Raw genomic sequence first — 18,388 nt, forward strand, 5'->3', positions numbered from 1 at the left:
GCTGTTGCTGCCCCACACGGCGGGGGGAAGGGCAGGCTGTGCTTCCGGCAGGTTATAAATCCATGCCATTGCTAAATGGGCCAAAAAAAATGACAGCCAGGTTCAGTCCCTCCTGGCCAAATATAACTGGCTTTCCCTCGCTGCCTGGAAAGAGCGTAATTTGCACTGCGCAGATTTGTCTAATTGCTCTGCTTTTGCTCGAATGCACCAGGAGTTTTAATTTCCTCTTTCTGGTTAACTGCGGTGCATCTGGAGCTTTAAACACTCAGCCCCCATGTGACTCCCTCGCGGACAGGTGGCTGCATCGCACACCAGGTTTATTCCCTACAAACTACCTCTAACAAGCACTGGAATATCTGGGGAGGTGGTCAGACCCTCTACCTTGGAGCTTGGATGAACACCTGTCAGGGATGAAGGGGGGTGGAAACTATGGCCCGGGGGTGGATCCAGCCCAAAGCTTGCCTGGATCTGGCCTCCGAGGCTTGGGGCTCCTCCACCCAGTGTCAGTGAACCGGCATTGGTACTCCATCCCTGTGGTCCCTTTGCCCCTAGCCTGCTGCTACACCTCCACTTTGCTCCTGCACCCTACCTCCTGCCCAGCTCTCCCACCCCCACCCCCCAGCACCGCCCTCCCACACACTGAACCCCTCTTTTGGATCCGTCGGGGGCTGCACAAAAGTGAGCAGCCCCTCCCCCAAATAAAAACCCCTCACTGACACGGCCCTCGATTGAGAAGCAGAAGGACACACCCCCATTCCCCTCACACAGTAGAGCCTGGGGGGGTCTGGGCTAGTAGATTTTGTGGGCTCCCCTAGGCTCTGCTGTGTGAGGGGAATGTGGGGCCACGTCGACTTTTTCTGTGGGTTCAGCAGCTCCTGACCCAAAACAGGTTCCCTGCCCCTAGTCTAGGGTTAATTGGTCCTGTCTCAGTGCAGGTGTAGGGATAACATATCAATGTATTAAAAATGTGATTCCCCCACATGGAAGTGACTCCCCATAATTTGTTCCCCACAACTTAAAGTGTTTAGATTTATTATTAATTCTTCTTCTTATTATTATTATTATTATTTGTTAAGATTGTTAAATGTTTAGATTTATTATTATTATTGCCCCTTTAGAATATAATGTATTAGGTCATGTAACTTAGAACTGTTAAGAATATAATCCTATGTAGCCAGAAACAGCCCCCCCTCTGTGCCCCAGGGCATGCTCAGACTTGTGCAAGGGGCTGCTTGAAATAACTTTGTATTAGAACCCTATATAGAAAACTTGTAGCAGAATAAGATTTTCCCCCACTCTCTTCCCCCCACTCTGTAATTAATTGCCCTGTTGAATGAATGAGGTGTGAATGAGTAAGACTTGGGAGCCAAGCACCTCCAGACAGCTACAGGAGTTGAAGAGGGGGTGGAAGCCAGACCCAAGGTGTCAAGTGGGCTGAAGAAAGAAGAGCAGACATACTGACTGCCTTGGGGATTAGAAGCAGGCACCTTCTTTTGAAAACACCCTCTCTGCAGCACAAAGGGACCAACGGACACAGACCCAGAGTTTGAATCTGGGATATATATTTGCATATGAGAGGGATGCTATAAAAGTGAGGTGTCTTGCAGAGGACCCCGGGTTTCGTCTTGTCACCATCGGAGCATCGATCCGGATCGGCAGAAGCCCGGCTCCACCCCTCCCCCATCTAACTCACCTGGCCAGTGCAGTTAAGGGGAGCAACTTGTTGGTAACAACAGCAAGACGGAGTGTGCTTGTGTGTGTGTGTGTGAGTGCATGAGTGACTTATATATATATATATCATATGCATATGATAACTGTTAATTATTCTATGTGTGATCAATAAATGTGGCGTGTTGCCTTATCCCCCTGAAAAAGATCCCGAGTACTTCTTTTAAGTACAACACAGGGGGCAGGACTGGATGATCTCCCAAGGTGTCTTCCAGCCCTACATCTCTATGATTTGATGATCACCCCGTCTCTTGTTTTTGCTAGACAAGATGGTTAATTTTGGCTAGAGAATTAGCCCATTCTGATCCAAACAGCCTCAACATTGCGTGCGTGCACGTGCGAGAGAGAGATTTAGCTCAGGTGTTCCCGCTCAGATTCAAAAGCCAATATGATGCTGTGTGATTTCTGGTGCAACACAATGATGAGCCTGCGGAACTCATTGCCACAGCGGGTCATTGAGCTCAAGCAGTTTACAGGATCCCAAAGAGGAAGCTAGATGGTCTGGGTACATTTAATCCTGCCACAGAGCACAGGGATGGGCTCAACAACTTCCCGAGGTCCCTTCCAGCCCCACCTGTCCATGATTTATATGGCTAATGAGACCACACAGAGGTATGATAGCTTGTACTCGACATCGAGAGCTTGGAAGGGCTATAAACCTTTCGAAGGCAGCACATTAATCAGCCACTAACAACTGTGGGAAAAGAGGAAATTTCTGTGGGGGAAGGTTATTGCTACAGCAGGGCTCTTGCTCTTTTCTCTGGAGCAGCTGGCAAAAGCCAGAGAATGGACACTTGGCTAGATAGGCCTTGGATCTCTCTAGCACGCACAGAAAAATGGAAGCTCAGCAGTGTTCCTTCTAATTTTTTCCCCATTGATGTGTGGAATAAATTTTGTTCTGTGCACCAACACAGGTGCAGATGTGCACCACTAATATAATTATGTGTTGCCTGCTGTGGGTGCTCTGCTAATCAGCTGGGCAACATTAGAATCTCTCCTGGCTGGCCGCCCAAGCGCTCAGCCTACGGGGAACACTGGTGCTCAGCATCCCCAGTGACAGCTATTCAGCTGTTTGATGGTGGGAAGATGCTTGGAAGAGGGCAGAGAACAATGAGCAAGGGGAAGGGATCTTGGGGGAGATGTTAGAGCCAGAGCAGGCAGAGACACAGTGAGGGCGGAGCCTCAAGGGTGGGGGTGGCGCTTGAGGGGAGGGACGGAGCAAGAGCAGGGCCTTGGAGGAGGAGAGGGGCTCCAGGTGGAGTACCCATGGGAGGAAAATAAACATCAGTCCCTATGCTCAGATCTGATCCAGTCTAGCAGCTCCTATGGGCAATCTCAGGGTGAATGTCACATGTTACTGGCCTGATTCCCCAACAGCATTCATGGAGGTGAAGGCAAGCTGGGAGTCTGATGTTCACAGAACCTTTAAATCCCCAGGCCAAACTCCGCAAGCATTCATGGCCTGGGCTTCAGAGGACACAATGAAACAGTGCCCAGGTCTGACAGGCCCAAGGATCGTCACATTGTGAGACATGTTTGGAATGTCAGCATCAACCACACCGGGGACCACATGCCTGATCTGCATGGGACAGCGACCTGAGGCTCAGAGAAACTATGTGACTTGGCCAAGGTCACACAAGGAGCCTGTGGCAGAGCCAGGAAGAGAACCCTTGTCATTTTAAATGCTGGTTCTGAAGCAGAGACAACAGCTGTGATTCAGGACAAGAAAAACGTCGATACTCGTCACCAACGAACCAATCAGGACACAGCGTTGCTGCATCTCCTGTCCATCCAGCTTAGAGGGGAATCATTTTGACCTTCTCTGCAGCCAATCATGCGACAGAGGAGCTCTGATTGGTTAAGGGTGCCCAGAAGAAGTCTTGGAGTATTGATGTAATGCAATATTTAAAGTGGGTTAAAACCACCAGCCCTTCTAGCAGCCAAGATCCAAGTACAGAGGCAAAGAGCAAAGGTATTTAGAGGCTTTGTATAGATTACTTTGGGGGGGGGGGGCAGATACATATTACAGAGGGGACCTGGAGGCCAGGGTCACTCAGCGTTCCAGTGGAGCTGCGTCATCTCCTGGTGGATGGCGCTGAACTTGGGGCGCAGGCTGGGACTGGTCTCCCAGCATCTCAGCATCACGTCATAAACCTCCACCGGGCAGCGCTCAGGCGCTCGCATGCGGAAACCTGCCAAAGTAAGAGGGCTGGAGCTAACTCTATGGAAACAGGACCGGGGGGACATTATTATGGTCTGTATTGCAGCAAAGGAGCCAGCTGAGAACAGGGTGCTAGGTGCTGTATGACACTCAGGAAGGGACCGTCCCAAGGACCGTACCACTGAAATGGACAAGCCAGGTCTCTCATCTGCATTGTACCAGTAGGGAACTGAGAGACTAAGTGACATGGCCATGGTCACACAAGGAGTCTGTGGCAGAGAGGGGAACTGAACCTGGTCTCCTGAGCCGTAAGCACATGTCCAGCCCCACCTCCTTCGCTCAGGGATCAACTTGTGCCATGAACAACGCCCACTCTTGCACGACTTGCCTCGCTCCACCTGGCTCACCACCTGCTGGTTCGACATGCCGGGGTAGGGGGCGGCCCCCAAACTGAAGATTTCCCACAGCAGGACCCCGTAGCTCCAGACGTCGCTCTCCGTCGAGTAGCGGCCTGCCACCAACCCACACGGGGCACGTTAGTGAAAGGGGCCTGTGATCCGTACGACCCTTTGTCATGTAATCAGCCGGGTTATCTGGCAGACTGGAGTAGCCACCGATGCATCCCCCGAATACATGACACCCCAGGGGCACAGTCCTGATACCAATGCTTCCAGAACCACGTGGGCCTGCCCCGTCCTGGGGGATCCAGCCTTCCCAGCAAGGTCACACTGCAAGGGGGTGGGGGAATCAGCACGCTCTTCATCAGAGCATCCTCTCTGTCTCCAGGTGATGCCAGACAACACCCGGAGAAAAACCGCTACTGTCCCCTCAAGCCCCAGTAGGGGGCGTGTTGTTGGCCTGGAGCAGCCTTCCTGCCCCAGACCTTCCTGGAACTGGGTCCCTGACCGTATCGCAGAGCCTCCGGCGCCGTCCACTTGATGGGAATGTGCTTCATTCCTCCCCGGGAGGCATAGACGCCGTTGGCCTCCTGCCGCGACATGCCAAAGTCGCTGATCTTCAGCACGTTGCCTTCCCCCACCAGGCAGTTCCTGGCCGCCAGGTCCCTGCAGGGAAAGGACGGAGGGTAAGATGCACCCCAGTGCTGTCTGGATACTCCCAGGAGGCAGCAGGGAGGAGGGACTGGCAGGGGAGCCAGGCATGAAATTTGGGCGCAGGACTTGGGTCACCGTTTGGGGCAACTGGGATGTGCCGTTTGTTGGCCCTGGGTGCCAGTCTTGCTGTTAAAGAGCACTCAGCAGGTGCAGCATGGGTGGGTCTCATCCGTACCTGTGGATGCAACCCTTGCTCTCCAGATAGGCCATCCCTGCTGCTGCCTGAACTGCGAAGTGGATGAAGTCTTGAACCCAGAGCCGGCTCCCTTCGGAGCGGAGGAATGATAAGAAATCCCCACCTAGAGCGGGCGGGGGGAGGAGGAAGAGAATAAAAAACACCCCAGGGGTGCAGTCCTGGATGAGAAAAGTACCCGTCCAGGTTGAACCTGTCTAGTCTGGCACCCTCAGCACCGGACGGGTGCCAAATCAGAGAATCTGCCCAACCCCAGGAGGTTAATAGTGTCACGAGTGGGTCTCTTTTCATTTTTGTTCTGCTGGAGAGAACACATGGAACAATGCAATGCTGCTTCGTTGTGTTTGGAGAGCCCTGAAAATCTGCAGATATCTGCTTTATATCCCTGGGGAGAGGTGGATGCAGATAACTGTGATTTTGCAGATGCCGATACAAAATGTTGTATCCATGCAGGGCTCTGAATGTATGACTATCGATCCACCATATACAAGTCTACATCTAGCCCAGGCTGATCAGCTCTCTTCAAGTGTTAGTCTTGTGATCACATTTTACTGTAAGGATGTGAGTAGATAAAGCAGGCTGAGCAGCAGGCCCAACACTTTCCCTGCTTGCTGGGCTTTGAGAAGACATTTAGGAGTAAGTTAGAGCTAAAGAACAGCACAGAACTCTGAGAGCTAGGACTGGGGGCTATGGGGCAGTGGAAAATCTGTCCATCCCCGTGATAAGCGGACATGAGGGTATCTAATACCATGCCGGACTATGGATGTTGCTGGACCAGAGAGTGCAGGACTAGAGAGGTTCAACTCATACTTCCAGAACTGCATGAGCCTGCCCCCACCTGGGGGATACTGTCTCCCCCCATGAGGCTGCACCAGGGAGGGCAGATTAGCATCCTCTGCGTGCCCATGCCCCAGCTGGTCCTTGCCCCTCGTTCCAACTATCCAGCTAAGGCTGGATTTAAACCTGCAGCTTCAAGCTCTAACACCCGTCGCTAGGTTTTGCACTGTCAATAGGGCATGGGCGCACGTCAGGCTGAGACCACGAGGTGGCGACATTCCCCACCCCTGCTGCAGCAGGAGGGGTGTTGCATTCCGGAGGCAGCGCTGGGGGTCACAGACAGGCGCACTGAGCCTGTCGTGGTGCAGAGTTCCCCGGCTCACCGGACACCAGCTCCATGACGATGAAGACAGGCTGTTTGTGGGCACAGACGCCAATAATCCGTACGATGTTCGGGTGGCTGTAGCGCCTCACGAGCCTGGGAAACAGGAAGGAGCAGAGGGATGAGCCACGGAGCTGCCACGGTGGGACTGTGGCCTGTTGATCACATTGCTGGCTGACCTGGCTTCCATGAGGAACTTGTGCTTGGTCTCCGGGGCCAGGTGCTCCCTGCAGGTTTTCACAGCCACCGGGGTGTTGTCGTACGACAGGCGGCCGCTGTACACATCCCCGAAATTACCCTGAGCATGGAGAAAGGGGAGGCGGGGAAGAGGAAGACAGAGACAATCAGGCAGCAGAACAAGACCTGTGCTGCAAAAGGGAAATCAGGTCCAGTGTCGCCCTGGAGCAGTGGTTTTCAAACTTTTTTTTCTGGGCACCCAATTGAAGAAAATTGTGGATGCTTGAGACCTAGCAGGGATAATGGCTTTGGGGTGCAGGAGAGGATGTAGGGCTGGGACGAGGGCTTCCTGGAGTAGGAGGGTCTCTGGGCTGAGGTAGGGGTGCAGGACAGGGTCAGGGATGGTGATGAGGTGGAGCTGTGGATGAGGGATTTAGTGTGCAGGAGACTCCCGGTTTGGAGGGGTTCTGGGCTGAGGCAGGGAGCTGGGGCACAGGCTAGCCTCCCATGGCTTCTGGTCAGCAGAGGTGCAAAGGCAGGTTTGGGCACCTTGGAGCACACTGTGCCCCAGAAGCGGCCAGCAACAGGCCCGGCTCTTAGGCAGAGGCATGCAAGCAGCTACACACGGCTCTCCCCTGCAGGCACTGACCCTCCCCAGTTCCCATTGGCTGGTGTCTGGGCAATGGGAGGGTGGAGCCGGTGCTCAGGGCAGGGGCAGTTTGGGGAGCCCCGTACGCGTGCTGCCTAGCAGCCAGACCGCTGGGGGCCGCTTCCGGGGTTCCTGGGTGCTGCGCGAGGTGACCCAGTGAGGTCACGGCCCGCTCTTTGAAAGCCTCTGCCAGAGAGAGAGAGCACAGTGTGTGCGCATCCGCATGCTGCAGCCATGCTCAGAGCAAAGGGGCAGCTGCCTCCACCCACCAACAGTGTGCTTCGAAACTGAAAGGGGCTGCACACCCCACTCCTCCCACCTCTGGTCAAAAATAGGTCAGGGTTCCAGCCTGCAAACTGACGTCTGGGGCGTTTTCTATCTGCCCGGGCGGCCCTGCTGCACCGACCTCCTGCCAAGCTGCCCTGGCTGGGTAGGATTCCACTCTAGGGATGAGAGGAGAGTTTGGCTCATTTAGTCCTTCTGCTCTATGCAGGTTCCTAGACACAGCCCATCACCATGGTATCTGGACCCTTCTTGGTTTCTCTTTTGAGATTGCAAGGACCACAGGACACCCACATCGTGACCCTCGTACGCCCACATCTTGAAGACTGCGTGCAGATGTGATCGCCTCATGTCAGAAAAGGTATCTTGGCATTGGAAAAAGTTCAGAAAAGGGCAACCCAAATGATGAGAGGTTTGGAACGGGTCCCATATGAAGATAGATGAATAAGACTGGGACTTTTTAGCTTGGAAAAGAGGAGACTAAGGGTGGACAGGATAGAGATCTATAAAATCATGACTGCCGTGGAGAAAGTAAGGAAGGAAATGTTATTTACTTGTTCCCATAACGCAAGAACTAGGGGTCACCAAATGAAATTAATAGGTAGCAGATTTAAAGCAAACAAAAGGAAGTTTTTCTTCACGCAGCGCACAACCTGTGGAACTCCTTGCCAGAAGATGTTGTGAAGGCCAGGACTTCAACAGGGTTCAAAAAAGATCAGGGATGGTGTCCCCAGCCTCTGTTTGTCTGAAGCGGGGAATGGGCGACAGGGGAGGCGATTCCTGTTCTGTTCATTCCCTCTGGGGCATCGGGCATTGGCCACTGTTGGCAGACAGGATACTGGGCTTCATGGACCTTTGGTCTGACCTAGTGTGGCCGTTCTTATGTTCTTAAGTGAAGCAGGGCTCACAGCACCCGTGTGGGGTTTTGTGCTGGGGACCCCTGTCCTGCAGACGTCACCCTGAGACCCGTCAGCTCATTCCACAGAGTCCTCTGAGCTCCAAATGACGTCAGGGCTGCCCCTGAGAAGCACATAAGAAATCCTACAGCTGAGTGGCTGTGTGTCCTAGCGGCTAGAGCACGAGACTAGGAGTTGGGGGACCAGGGTGCTATTCCAAACTCTGCCACTAGGGTGACCGTGAGCAAGTCACAGCCCCACTCTGTGCCTCAGTTTCCCCACCTGCAAAATGGGGCTAATGATTCCCTGCCTTCTGGGCCAAGTGCTTGTAATGAACAGTGTTGGGTAGGAACGAGGGGTGAGGATGTATCATGCAGATGTGCCAGGTTTAGTTGCCGAGGGTGACGGCCCAACCAGGAGCGTGGCATGACAGACCCACCACAGAACTTTCCCATCATTCCCTTAGCAAGGAGTATTACTCCCCTCCTCCCCCCCCCCCCCCCATGCCCAGCCCCACCACCCTCTTCACAGCTCAGGGAACTGTGGCGGCTCACCCAGGGGCGGCTTTCCAGGGGTGACTCACCCAGCAGCAGGCAACCATCAGATCCATATTTTATAACATAGGACAAAGGAGGGACGGCAGCTGCCGTATGAAATATTCACGTTACCCTGTGGTGAGTGTCAAGGCCGCACTGCCGGGGGCGTAGCTAATAAAAGGGGCTTGGAAGCGAAGGCCCAAGGCAGATATCGGCTCCATAGAGACACGTAACTTTTAAAGGGATCCACATGTTGCGAGACACAGCAGAGGCGACTAGAAGAGGCACATTGATAGTCCCCTCGAGCTCACAGAAATGTAGGTCTGGGAGGGAACTTGAAAGATCATCCAGTCCAGCCCCTGAACCGAGGCAAGACCAAATATTCTCCAGATCAGCCCTGACAAGCATGTCCAACTTGCTTAAAAAATCTCCCATGATGGAGTTTCCACAACCCCCTCTAGGCAATTGATTTCATGCCTTTGTTGAATTTCTCCTTTGCTGCAGCATGGGGTGAGATGCACACACTGTGCTCTCCCCAGGGTGTGCTAGTGGCACAGAGAAGGGGAGATCCAAGCAACATGGCCCATGTAGGAGCAGCACCCCCTGCTGTCCTGCCTGTCAGGTCGCTACCCTGACAAATGTGCCCATGATTACCAGCAGGCTCCCTGCATGGAGCCAGTTCGCTCCAATACATGGTTAACAGCAGAGAACAGAATCACTTACGCTGCCCAGCAGCTCCCCCAGCACCACGTCATCATGGCTCAGGTCCCATTTCGCCTAGAAAAGAACAAGGCTCCAGACAATATGAGCGGGAGACAATAGCATTGAGAGTGTGCGTGGGGGGAGGGGCTGATCCTGCTCAGGGCAAAGTCCCCTTGAGGATGGGGGAGAAAATCAGCCCCACGGGGCAGTAGGGTATGAGGGGGATTGGAGCAAAGACAGAGACGCAGGGCCTGAGTCTTGGGTCAGCCCAACATTTTCCATCCAAACCATTTTTCACACCCACTCTTGTAAGTTTCCTGGTGGGGACCCCGCGTCGGCTAAGTGGGGGCAGAGTTAAGGTTAATCCCTTGTGACTGCCCCTCTCCTCGGCCCCGTTCCCCACTGCCAGCCCCCACTGGATCTCTCTGCGTCCGCGCCATCGCCCGTCCCACGCAGCAACACAGCTGGCTTACCTTGGGGACTGGGTTCCGAAGGAGGAAGGGGCACTTTGCGGTGAGCTCCTGGCGTGACTGCAGGTGCTGGTGGATGAGCGAGGGGATGGTGGACGCGCCTACCCCACCGGGCTCCAACTGGTACCTGCCCTGCAGAAAAGACCAGATCAATACAATGTGGGGGGAGGGGAGGTAAATCAGCTGATTGGCACAGACTCTGCCACTGCTGCTCATAGACAAGGAGCATGCAGCAGCCAGGTTGGAGGGGTCACCCTCAGGGGGCCCCAAATTCTAAAAACCATGGGAATCAACTGCCATGAGGGTGTGCTAGAGAGCACACTGCCCTCTGCTGGATGGAATCAGAACTGGATTGTGTGTGTTAGAGGCCTAGACAGCACCCTGCCAGTGGGGATTCTCCCATAGCAGGGGGAAGTATTTCTGAACCAGGGCACTTCAAATTCTAGCCGCTGTGCACTTCTCAGCAACCATGCTACACAGCTGTAGTGAAGTCCCAGGTGGCTGCTGATTTGTTACACTGATGTTGTGACATCAGCAGTCACATGAGACCGGCCAGCACTTTGCTCTGCATTCTAAAGATTTGGAGGCTGATTCTCATTTATACCAAGGCCCAGGTGCAGAGCGTGAGCAGTACGAAGGGCAGGTGAATCAGCACTGCCATTTTATGACTGGGGAAACCGAGGCACAAAGGGAGCTAGTGACTCGCCCTCCGCTCTCAGCTGGAAATAGAAGCCAGCTCGGGTGCTCGTTGGCACAAAGTCCAGCCAGTGGCCACTGGAGGGACGGCCAGAGAGATAAGCTTGAGCTGGAAAGATCAATTCCAGGACACGAGCAACCGTGAGGACATCCCCTCCCACCAGGCTTCCCACGTGACCTGGTCGCCTGGCCTCGCTGGCCAATCAGCAACTGGCTGTAGCCGCAGGCTTGACGTGATTAACCCTTCGGTGGGTTCAGCGCCACTCCCCTGCCCAGAATACTAGTGGAAGAGACCTCAGGAGTCATTGAGTCCAGCCCCCTGCCCAAAGCCCCCTGCCCGGGGAGGCTTTGTCAAGCCGGGATTTAAAACCCTCTAGGGATGGAGATTCCACCCCCTCCCTAGGGAACCCATCCCAGCGCTTCCCCACCCTCCAAGGGAGATAGCTTTGCCTAATATCCAACCTAGACCTCCCCCACTGCAATGTGAGACTATGGCTCCTTGTTCTGCCATCCGTCACCACTGAGACCAGCCTCTCGCCATCCTCTTGGAACCCCCTTCAGGGAGTTGGAGGCTGCTCTCAAATCCCCCCTCACTCTTCTCTTCCTCCCACTAAATAAGCCCAAATCCCCCAGCCTCTCCTCATAGGTCACGTGCTCCAGCATCCTCATATTTTGTTTGCCCTCCGCTGGACTCTCTCCAATGCATCCACATCCGTTCTGGAACGGGGGCCCCAGAATTGGACGCAATACTCAGCTGTGGCCTCCCCAGTGCCGAATAAAGGGGAATAATCACTTCTCTAGATCTGCTGGCGACGCTCCTCCTAATGCCCCCCAATGTGCCATTGGCCTTCTTGGCTCCAAGGGCTCCTTACCTTCCGGCACTGGATGATGAAATGCCTGCACTGCCCTCCTGCCAGCGCGGACAGGACATGCGCGCCGGGCCTCCCCTGGCTCTCGCGGACCAAGAAATCCCCCTCGCTGGTCAACAACGCCTGGGCCTCCTGCCTGGGGAGTGCGCCGTGGTACCAGTCCTGTTGGCACAGGGGCCGCTGGGCTGCTGGCACCAGGGGCACGGGAGGGGGCAGCTTGGGGGGGTGAGAGAAGAGGGGAGATATTAGGGTCAGGTGCTCATAGGGCACCCATCGAGCCAAGCCTTTTAAGAACTCGGTGGGGTTCCTGCCTGGGACAGAGGTTGGGTGGCAGCCCTGGAGATGGCAGATGGGGGGCAGCTGCAGCACAGCAAAGCAACCCCTCCCCCATCATGTGCTGCGCCCTGCCCACATGCTGCCTCAGTTTCTCCTTCCTGGCAGGATGCTCCATCGCCCCCATCCAGGTGGCCAGGTCCTTTGGGAGGTGGGTGCTAGTTCACGAAGGGGTCTGAGACCCGCCAAACTCAGCTTGCACGGTGGCTACAGCACAGGGGGTAACTTTCCATCCCTGCTGCTCCATGCTGAATTTGGAGCAGCAGCTATTCCCTCTGGTCACTGCAATGTCTAGATGCTGCCTCGAGACATGGGGACCCAGCCCCGGGATTGAACCGGTGACCTGCAGAACACAAGTCGCTATCGCTCAATCTGCCAAGCTCCGTAAGGGGCTCTGTAACAGAGTCCCAGCCTCTGCGGATCAGGGAGAAGCAACAGACGGCGAGCCGGGGGTCACACTAGCAGCCAAGCCCCCACCCCTGTTGGCTCACTTATGAGCTCCCATGGAGTTTGTAAGAGACACGCTTCTCTGCAGCCTGCCTCTCCCTTTCTCTGCCTGGCTGCACAGTACCTGGATGGGTCTCACGGGACGCAGCCTGTCGTGACTGCTGCTCCACGTGTATTTCTGGCACGAGGGACAGCTCATCCCTCCTTGCAGGCAGCCCTGGGCACCGGGAGGTCCCATAATCCAGCACGGGAACCTGCTCCCAGGCCACCCTCGGGGAGGGGGGGGAGACAATGGGGCATTGTGACATCAGCAGTCACATGAGACCCGACAGACCCTGGGAGGAGGGTATATGCTGGTAGAGGCAGGCTCAGAGCAACCCCAGAACGAGGCTGGCTCGGGTGTTTAAAACCAGGCTGGAAAACAACATGGGGGAGAAAACAGAGGCTGCCCCACAAAGCGGTGGCCGGGGGGGAGGGGTCTTAAAGGAAGCCAAGTCGGCATCTGGTATTGAACAGAGCCCGTTGGAGGGGGCAGACTCAGGTGGACCCCATTCCGTAGCGCGCACGGCCGAAGTGGTCACAGGGCGCAGACCCTTGCGTTGAAGGGGCACAGGGTTAATGTACAAGTCCATTCATTGAAAACAACAGGGTGCAGGTCCCTGTCCACTGCTCTGGCCCCACCCGGGGACCTGAGCGTGAGTTTCAAGGCAATTTGTGCCCCTGCCAGAGCCGTGGGGAAAGTCCTTACGTCCCAACATGAATTGGAACCAACTGGTGCTGTTACCAGACCCCCCCGAAATGGAGAGACCCAAACTGCTTCACCGTCCACATCCGATACCGCCTGCTGAGGTATTTGCCCTTCTCTTAGCTCCGTTCCTTCCCTGACCTTTTCTGGCCACTTGCCCTTTGTTTGGCTGGAGCTCTGCAGGGCCAGGGACTGTCTCTCCGGCCTGTGGTCCATACAGCCCCCAGCGCAGTCAGGCGCTCGCATCACCTACCCACTAAGAGCTTGCTCTTGGAACGAGGCTCCAGCCCCATAACCAAAGTCCGAGGGTCGAATGCAGCTGCTGCTGGGGAGTAAAGAGGATGTGGCTCAACCCGGATTCAAATGCCTGGAAAGCACAGGATGCTCCAGGGCTGGGGGCTTGCAGGGACCGGCCCTTGCAAGCCCTGGAGTTTGCTGCAGAACGCCTGCCTCCCAGCCTGTGATTGTGCCACTGGATGGGACAAAGCGCCATGCAGGGGTAGCCCCGGTCACCAAAGCAAACCACTGCAATCCCAGGCGAGCTGGTCCTTTGTGGAGTCCACCAGGCAGCTGGCGCCTCCTGGGATGGCAGAGCCCTGACCACAGCTGTGACACTAGCACCAGCCAACCAATCGGTTGCTCTGGGTCCAGCATCCTCCTTGCCCTCCCCCACCCCAAGCAGATTAGTGCAGGCCCCAGCTGGGAGATGCTGGCTTTTGCCTTGGCACAGTCCCAGACAGGGCTGTAAAGCGGTACCTATGCAGGGCACCTGTGGTGACAAAACAGTGAGAGCATTTGCACTGCAATGCGACTTTCGTCAGGAAAAACACCCAGTTTTGGCAACAAAAATTTCCACCCTATGTGATGACTTTTGTCTTTCCCCCTCCCCTTAATTGTTAACAAAGAGCCAGTGTGGACTTTGCTGTTTGTTTTGTCCAGAGAACTGGTTTCTGCCAGTATCCCACAATGCCTGGCCTGCCGGCTCTGCTCAGTGTTGTGTGATCTCTGCTGCCCTGCAGGCATGCGCCCCTCCTTTTTCAAGGCTCTGGCAAGTATCTGACAGCTGAGGGAGCTGCTCCATTAGGGAACAAAGAACAAACCATTGGAATGCTCCTGTTTTGCCCTGCACTAGGACCACAGCAGCAGGACAGCTGCGGCAGGGGGAGGGCTGGAAGATCCTGCTGTGCTGCTTTGACATGCCTCAGCACGGAGAGCTCACAGAGCTACCACAGAATCCCAAGTAGCGCAGGGATCAGCTCTGCCTTCCCACCCCGCTGCACTTTGGGATGCTTATTGGTGATGCACATGGCTTGGCTTTGCCAGCAGGGTGCTAGCAACGTGGCCATGAAATGGAAACAATGGGAGGCAGAAAAAGCGGTTTGATTGGTTTTCACTTTGGGCCACTTTTGCATGTCGACAGCACTTTTGCCGCCCTCCCACTGGACACACAGCCGGACATGTTAGCCTGTCCCAGGGAAGTTACGGGCCAGGCGTTGAGCATCCACTGAGCATAGGCCAGGCGAGGGGTTCACCGTGGGCACTTCTGGCTTTAAAAAAGGTCTATGGAAAAATCCTTCGGTGCAGCAGCCCCTGCCACTTCCCCCCGGGAATTCAATCTGAAAAACCTTTTATTCAATGCAAACCTTCTGCAGGGGGGATTTTTCTTACCTAAATCCCCTCTTCATCCCCCATTACTGTTCCAGCCTTGTCAGCTGGACTCTAGAGACCAGGTCTGCTCCCCTGCCACCCGATCGCTCGCACAGATGCCAAGACTGGGTGATGGTTGTTCAGCCCAAGGCAGAATGGTGTAAAGGGAACAGACTCAGGCTGGAGAGCGAGAAGGATGGGGAGAGGGGGGGCGCAGGAAGGTAGCCTGCATTGGCAAGCCCAGAGTTGGCTGGTGCTCTCAGCTGCTTCGCAGGCACCGTGGCAGCAACTGCAAGGACCTGGGTCGGCTTTTCCAGGCTACACACATCTTGTTATCCCTGGCAATGTGGCTTAACGGCAAAGGCTGGCCATGTGCACTGGGGTCAGCACTGCCCACAAAGGGAGAGCGCCCCCTACTGCTCCTTGCAGCACAGCGCCCCCTAGTGCCACACTGGCCTCGCACTGGCTCTCCCCCTGCAGCACAGCACCCCCTAGTGCCACAATGGACTCAGCACTGACTCACTGTCTGCAACACAGCACTAGAGTGAGACACTGGGGTCAGCATTGACCCAGAGTGTACGGTGCCCCATTTTTATCCCCACCCCCCGCAAGCGTGCACACACACACTGTGCCCTACAGCAGACCTTCTGGCACTGCACTGAAGTCAGCATGCACCCCTACTGAGCCGCTGACAAACCTCATGCCTCGTGCTTGCTAAACACAGCAACAATTGCAAAGCACGCGGCCAGTTTCCGTCTGCCAATGATTTCCTTCTTTTTGCAGGGTGCTAGCTGACAACCCCTCCAGGCTCTTGAATCTTGTAAGAGATCAGGATGCCAGTGAGAGATTCAGGAGAGATTTGTCTGGAGTAGAGCGCTCTGAGTTGAGTAAATCCAGCACACACACACACACACACCATGGGGGTTGATTTTTTAATACAGTTAAATCAACTGGACACAATAAACCCTTTTTTTGGCATTAATTAAAAAAAATCCCTCCCTTGCAGCACCACGGCTGGCTAATGGTTTCTATTAATAGGTTTTATTGACCAGCAGGTGTTTTAAAAAATAAGAAGTTCTGTGGTCAGACTCTTTAAAAAACCCCAACCGTCCAGGACTGTTACGGCATGCCCCACTCCTTGTTCTCATCCTAAAACCCAGCCAGCAGGAATAGGTCAGCTAGATATTTTAAACACAAAGGCCAAAATTTGGCAGTGGTTCCTAATGCCTCTCCAAACCTATTTTGGAGTCCTCAAAACCAAAATGTAACAAGGCAACTTCATTTTTCAGTGAGTCGAGGGTCTGTGCTATCTGAATATCAGACTCCTTTAAGGGGGGCTCCACTGAGGACCCCAAGATGACAGCACCCCAATGCCAATCATCCGCCTGGGAAAAAACAAAGCCCTAAACTGTTTTTCCCCCTATTCATTTTAACATTTTGTTTCATTATGAAGAACTCCAGCTTTGGTACAAACAACCCACCGCCCCAGAGCTCTTTGTTGGGGTTGGCTGACACAAAATGCAGTCATGGCTAAGAATACTCCCCCTTTTCCAGCCCCACCACCCCGGCAACTCCCAGCACAAGGAGGGTGTTTTGTACAACCGCTATTCACATGTCTACAAGCGGGGGGGAAACAACGTCTGAGAGGCTTTGGGACTGTTTTTCCTAGGGCAGGAGGGGAAGTCCCAGGACTGTTGTACCCCTTCCTCAAAAAAAATCTGGGAGAAGGCTGAACCCCCAGATCTTCCTTGCTTCCAACCCCCTCCTTTAAACATCACATTAAGGAGCCTCTTTTACGTTTAACCACCGCTTTTAAATACCCAGCAACGCTATTCAGGGCTGTTCGCTGTATCTTTAAGGCAGGGCTACTCAACACACGGCCTGCAGGTGGGATCCTTTGAACATGGCTTCCACTGGGAACACGCTCCCATGTGGGGTGAGCATTGAAAGATGCAAGTGGACGGGCTGGCTGGAACAGGTGGGTACAGGGTGTCGGCATTTTTAGCCCCCAGGGAGGAGGTGCCGGGAGCGCCAGGGCATTGTGGGAAGTGCTGGCTGCTGAGCCTTGTGGGCAGAGCTTGAGAGGGGCTGATTGGCTCACACTGGCCACGTTTGGGTCCAGTGCTGCAGCTTAAGGCTTAATCTTTGTATTCATGCCTGTCAGTATGAAAGAAGCAATTTGCATATATTTGCATGTACATGCAACCACACTTAAGTTGCAGCCCTTGGCATGTGTGGGGAGTATCCTTGTGGCCCCTGAGGCTTCCGAAGTTGAGTAGCCCTGCTCTAAGGGATGCTGCCCGGCAGCTGTTCGAGAGTATTGAAAACAGGTGAGGCTGGAGCAGGAAGTCTGTTCCTTGCTCCCTCCCCCGATGTTACACACAGTCCAGGCTCCTCCCCAGAGTGGCTCGCACTTGTCGTGGCTCAATGACGATCCCGAGTCAACTGGGGCGAGCAGCATCTTGCATTATTAACCACTTCAATGCCGGCCTTCCCAGCAGAACATCCCTCTTGACCACTGGACCTTCCAGGCATTGCTGCTGGGCAGCGCAGCACGAGGGGTTAAATCCTTCCCCCCCAGCCTACCAGGATGCCCCTCTAGTGTTGGCTTGCGTGCGCTTTCGAACAGGCACGTCTAGTGTGAGCTTCGTGCAACTTCACAGAGAATGGACCCAGACGGGAGGTGTCATCCAGCTGGCATCTGACCGTACCAGCTAGGGGGAAATGAACGCTTGAAGACATCAGAGACACGTGGCTTCCTCCCAAGGTTTGATCGTCTCCCAGCCAAGGGATGGCAAAGTCATGCAAACCCTCAGCAGGGGCCGCCCCCTCCCGCCTCGACAAACAAAATAAATAAATTAATCATGGGAAGGGGGGGAGGGGCATGGCAAACCAGACGGCTCCCTTCCCCCAGGGAAGGAAAAAAATCGGAGCTGGGGCTCGAAGAGATTAAAAAAACAGCCCAGGGTCCGGCCGTGGTCCTCCTCCCCCTCCACGATTTGGTTTCTATTTGGTGCAGTTTTTCCCAGAGTCTCTTGTCTTCCCCCTGCAGCTCCAGGGAAGTCTGCAGCAACCGCGTCAGCCACTCGGCAACGGGCAGGCGGAGAGTTGGTGCCTGTTTCTAACTGTCCAAGGAACCGCCCTCCCCGTCTTTGAGCTCTTGGCTGCTCTCCACCTCCTCCGGAATGTCCTGCATCCTTGAAAACTCTGCAAGGAACAAAACACCCCGACTGATGAGTTCATGCCCTGAGACATCGGTAATTCATGCACTAACACCCCCTTCCCAGGGCACCAAGTCTGCCCTAGAGCCCAGTATCATTTATCCCCATTATACAGACAGGAAGACTGAGGCACGAGTGGAGGGAAGACGTGGCCAAGGTAACGCAGCAACTCAATGGCCAGGACAAGATTTTCCATGACTCCTGACTCCCAGGTGCGCCCCCCTTCCCCCCCACCCCGGTTCCCCACCTCCCCTCCCAGGGCTGGGAACACAACCCAGGAGTCCTAGAGAAGGGCAGGGGAACTCGGCATTGAACTGTAATGCCTAGGAGACACCCAAGGCTGCCCAGTGCAGAACAAGTCCCGT

General features: G+C 54.8%; 2 protein-coding genes across 7 annotated transcripts in view; both read right to left on the minus strand.

Moving 5' to 3' along the window:
- Positions 1-3,696: 3,696 nt before the first annotated feature.
- Positions 3,697-15,569, minus strand: LOC102461764 (tyrosine-protein kinase Fer-like). 2 transcript variants are annotated; one of them, XM_075907446.2, is made up of 10 exons: positions 12,535-15,569; positions 11,634-11,846; positions 10,069-10,197; positions 9,617-9,670; positions 6,533-6,651; positions 6,355-6,449; positions 5,177-5,300; positions 4,796-4,953; positions 4,278-4,400; positions 3,697-3,920 (listed from the first exon to the last, which is right to left on the minus strand). In XM_075907446.2, the coding sequence occupies exons 1-10, from the start codon at positions 12,646-12,648 to the stop codon at positions 3,778-3,780; spliced, it is 1,272 nt and encodes a 423-aa protein (XP_075763561.2). In that variant the 5' UTR covers positions 12,649-15,569; the 3' UTR covers positions 3,697-3,777. The 2 variants fall into 2 exon arrangements, with proteins under 2 accessions (XP_075763561.2, XP_075763562.2); XM_075907447.2 differs by having other exon boundaries at positions 4,220-4,400.
- A 151-nt stretch (positions 15,570-15,720) lies between these two features.
- ARHGEF2 (Rho/Rac guanine nucleotide exchange factor 2) overlaps positions 15,721-18,388 on the minus strand; it is a 152,905-nt gene continuing 150,237 nt past the window's right edge. For all 5 annotated transcript variants that reach the window (XM_075907439.2, XM_075907440.2, XM_075907441.2 and 2 more), the window contains one exon: positions 15,721-18,009. In XM_075907439.2, the coding sequence (XP_075763554.2) occupies positions 17,924-18,009 (86 nt within the window). In that variant the 3' untranslated portion in view covers positions 15,721-17,923. The remainder of the gene's footprint in view (positions 18,010-18,388) is intronic.

The sequence above is a fragment of the Pelodiscus sinensis genome, chromosome 22, assembly GCF_052426305.1.
Source record: "Pelodiscus sinensis isolate ZL-2025 chromosome 22, ASM5242630v1, whole genome shotgun sequence".
NCBI lineage: Eukaryota > Metazoa > Chordata > Testudines > Trionychidae > Pelodiscus > Pelodiscus sinensis.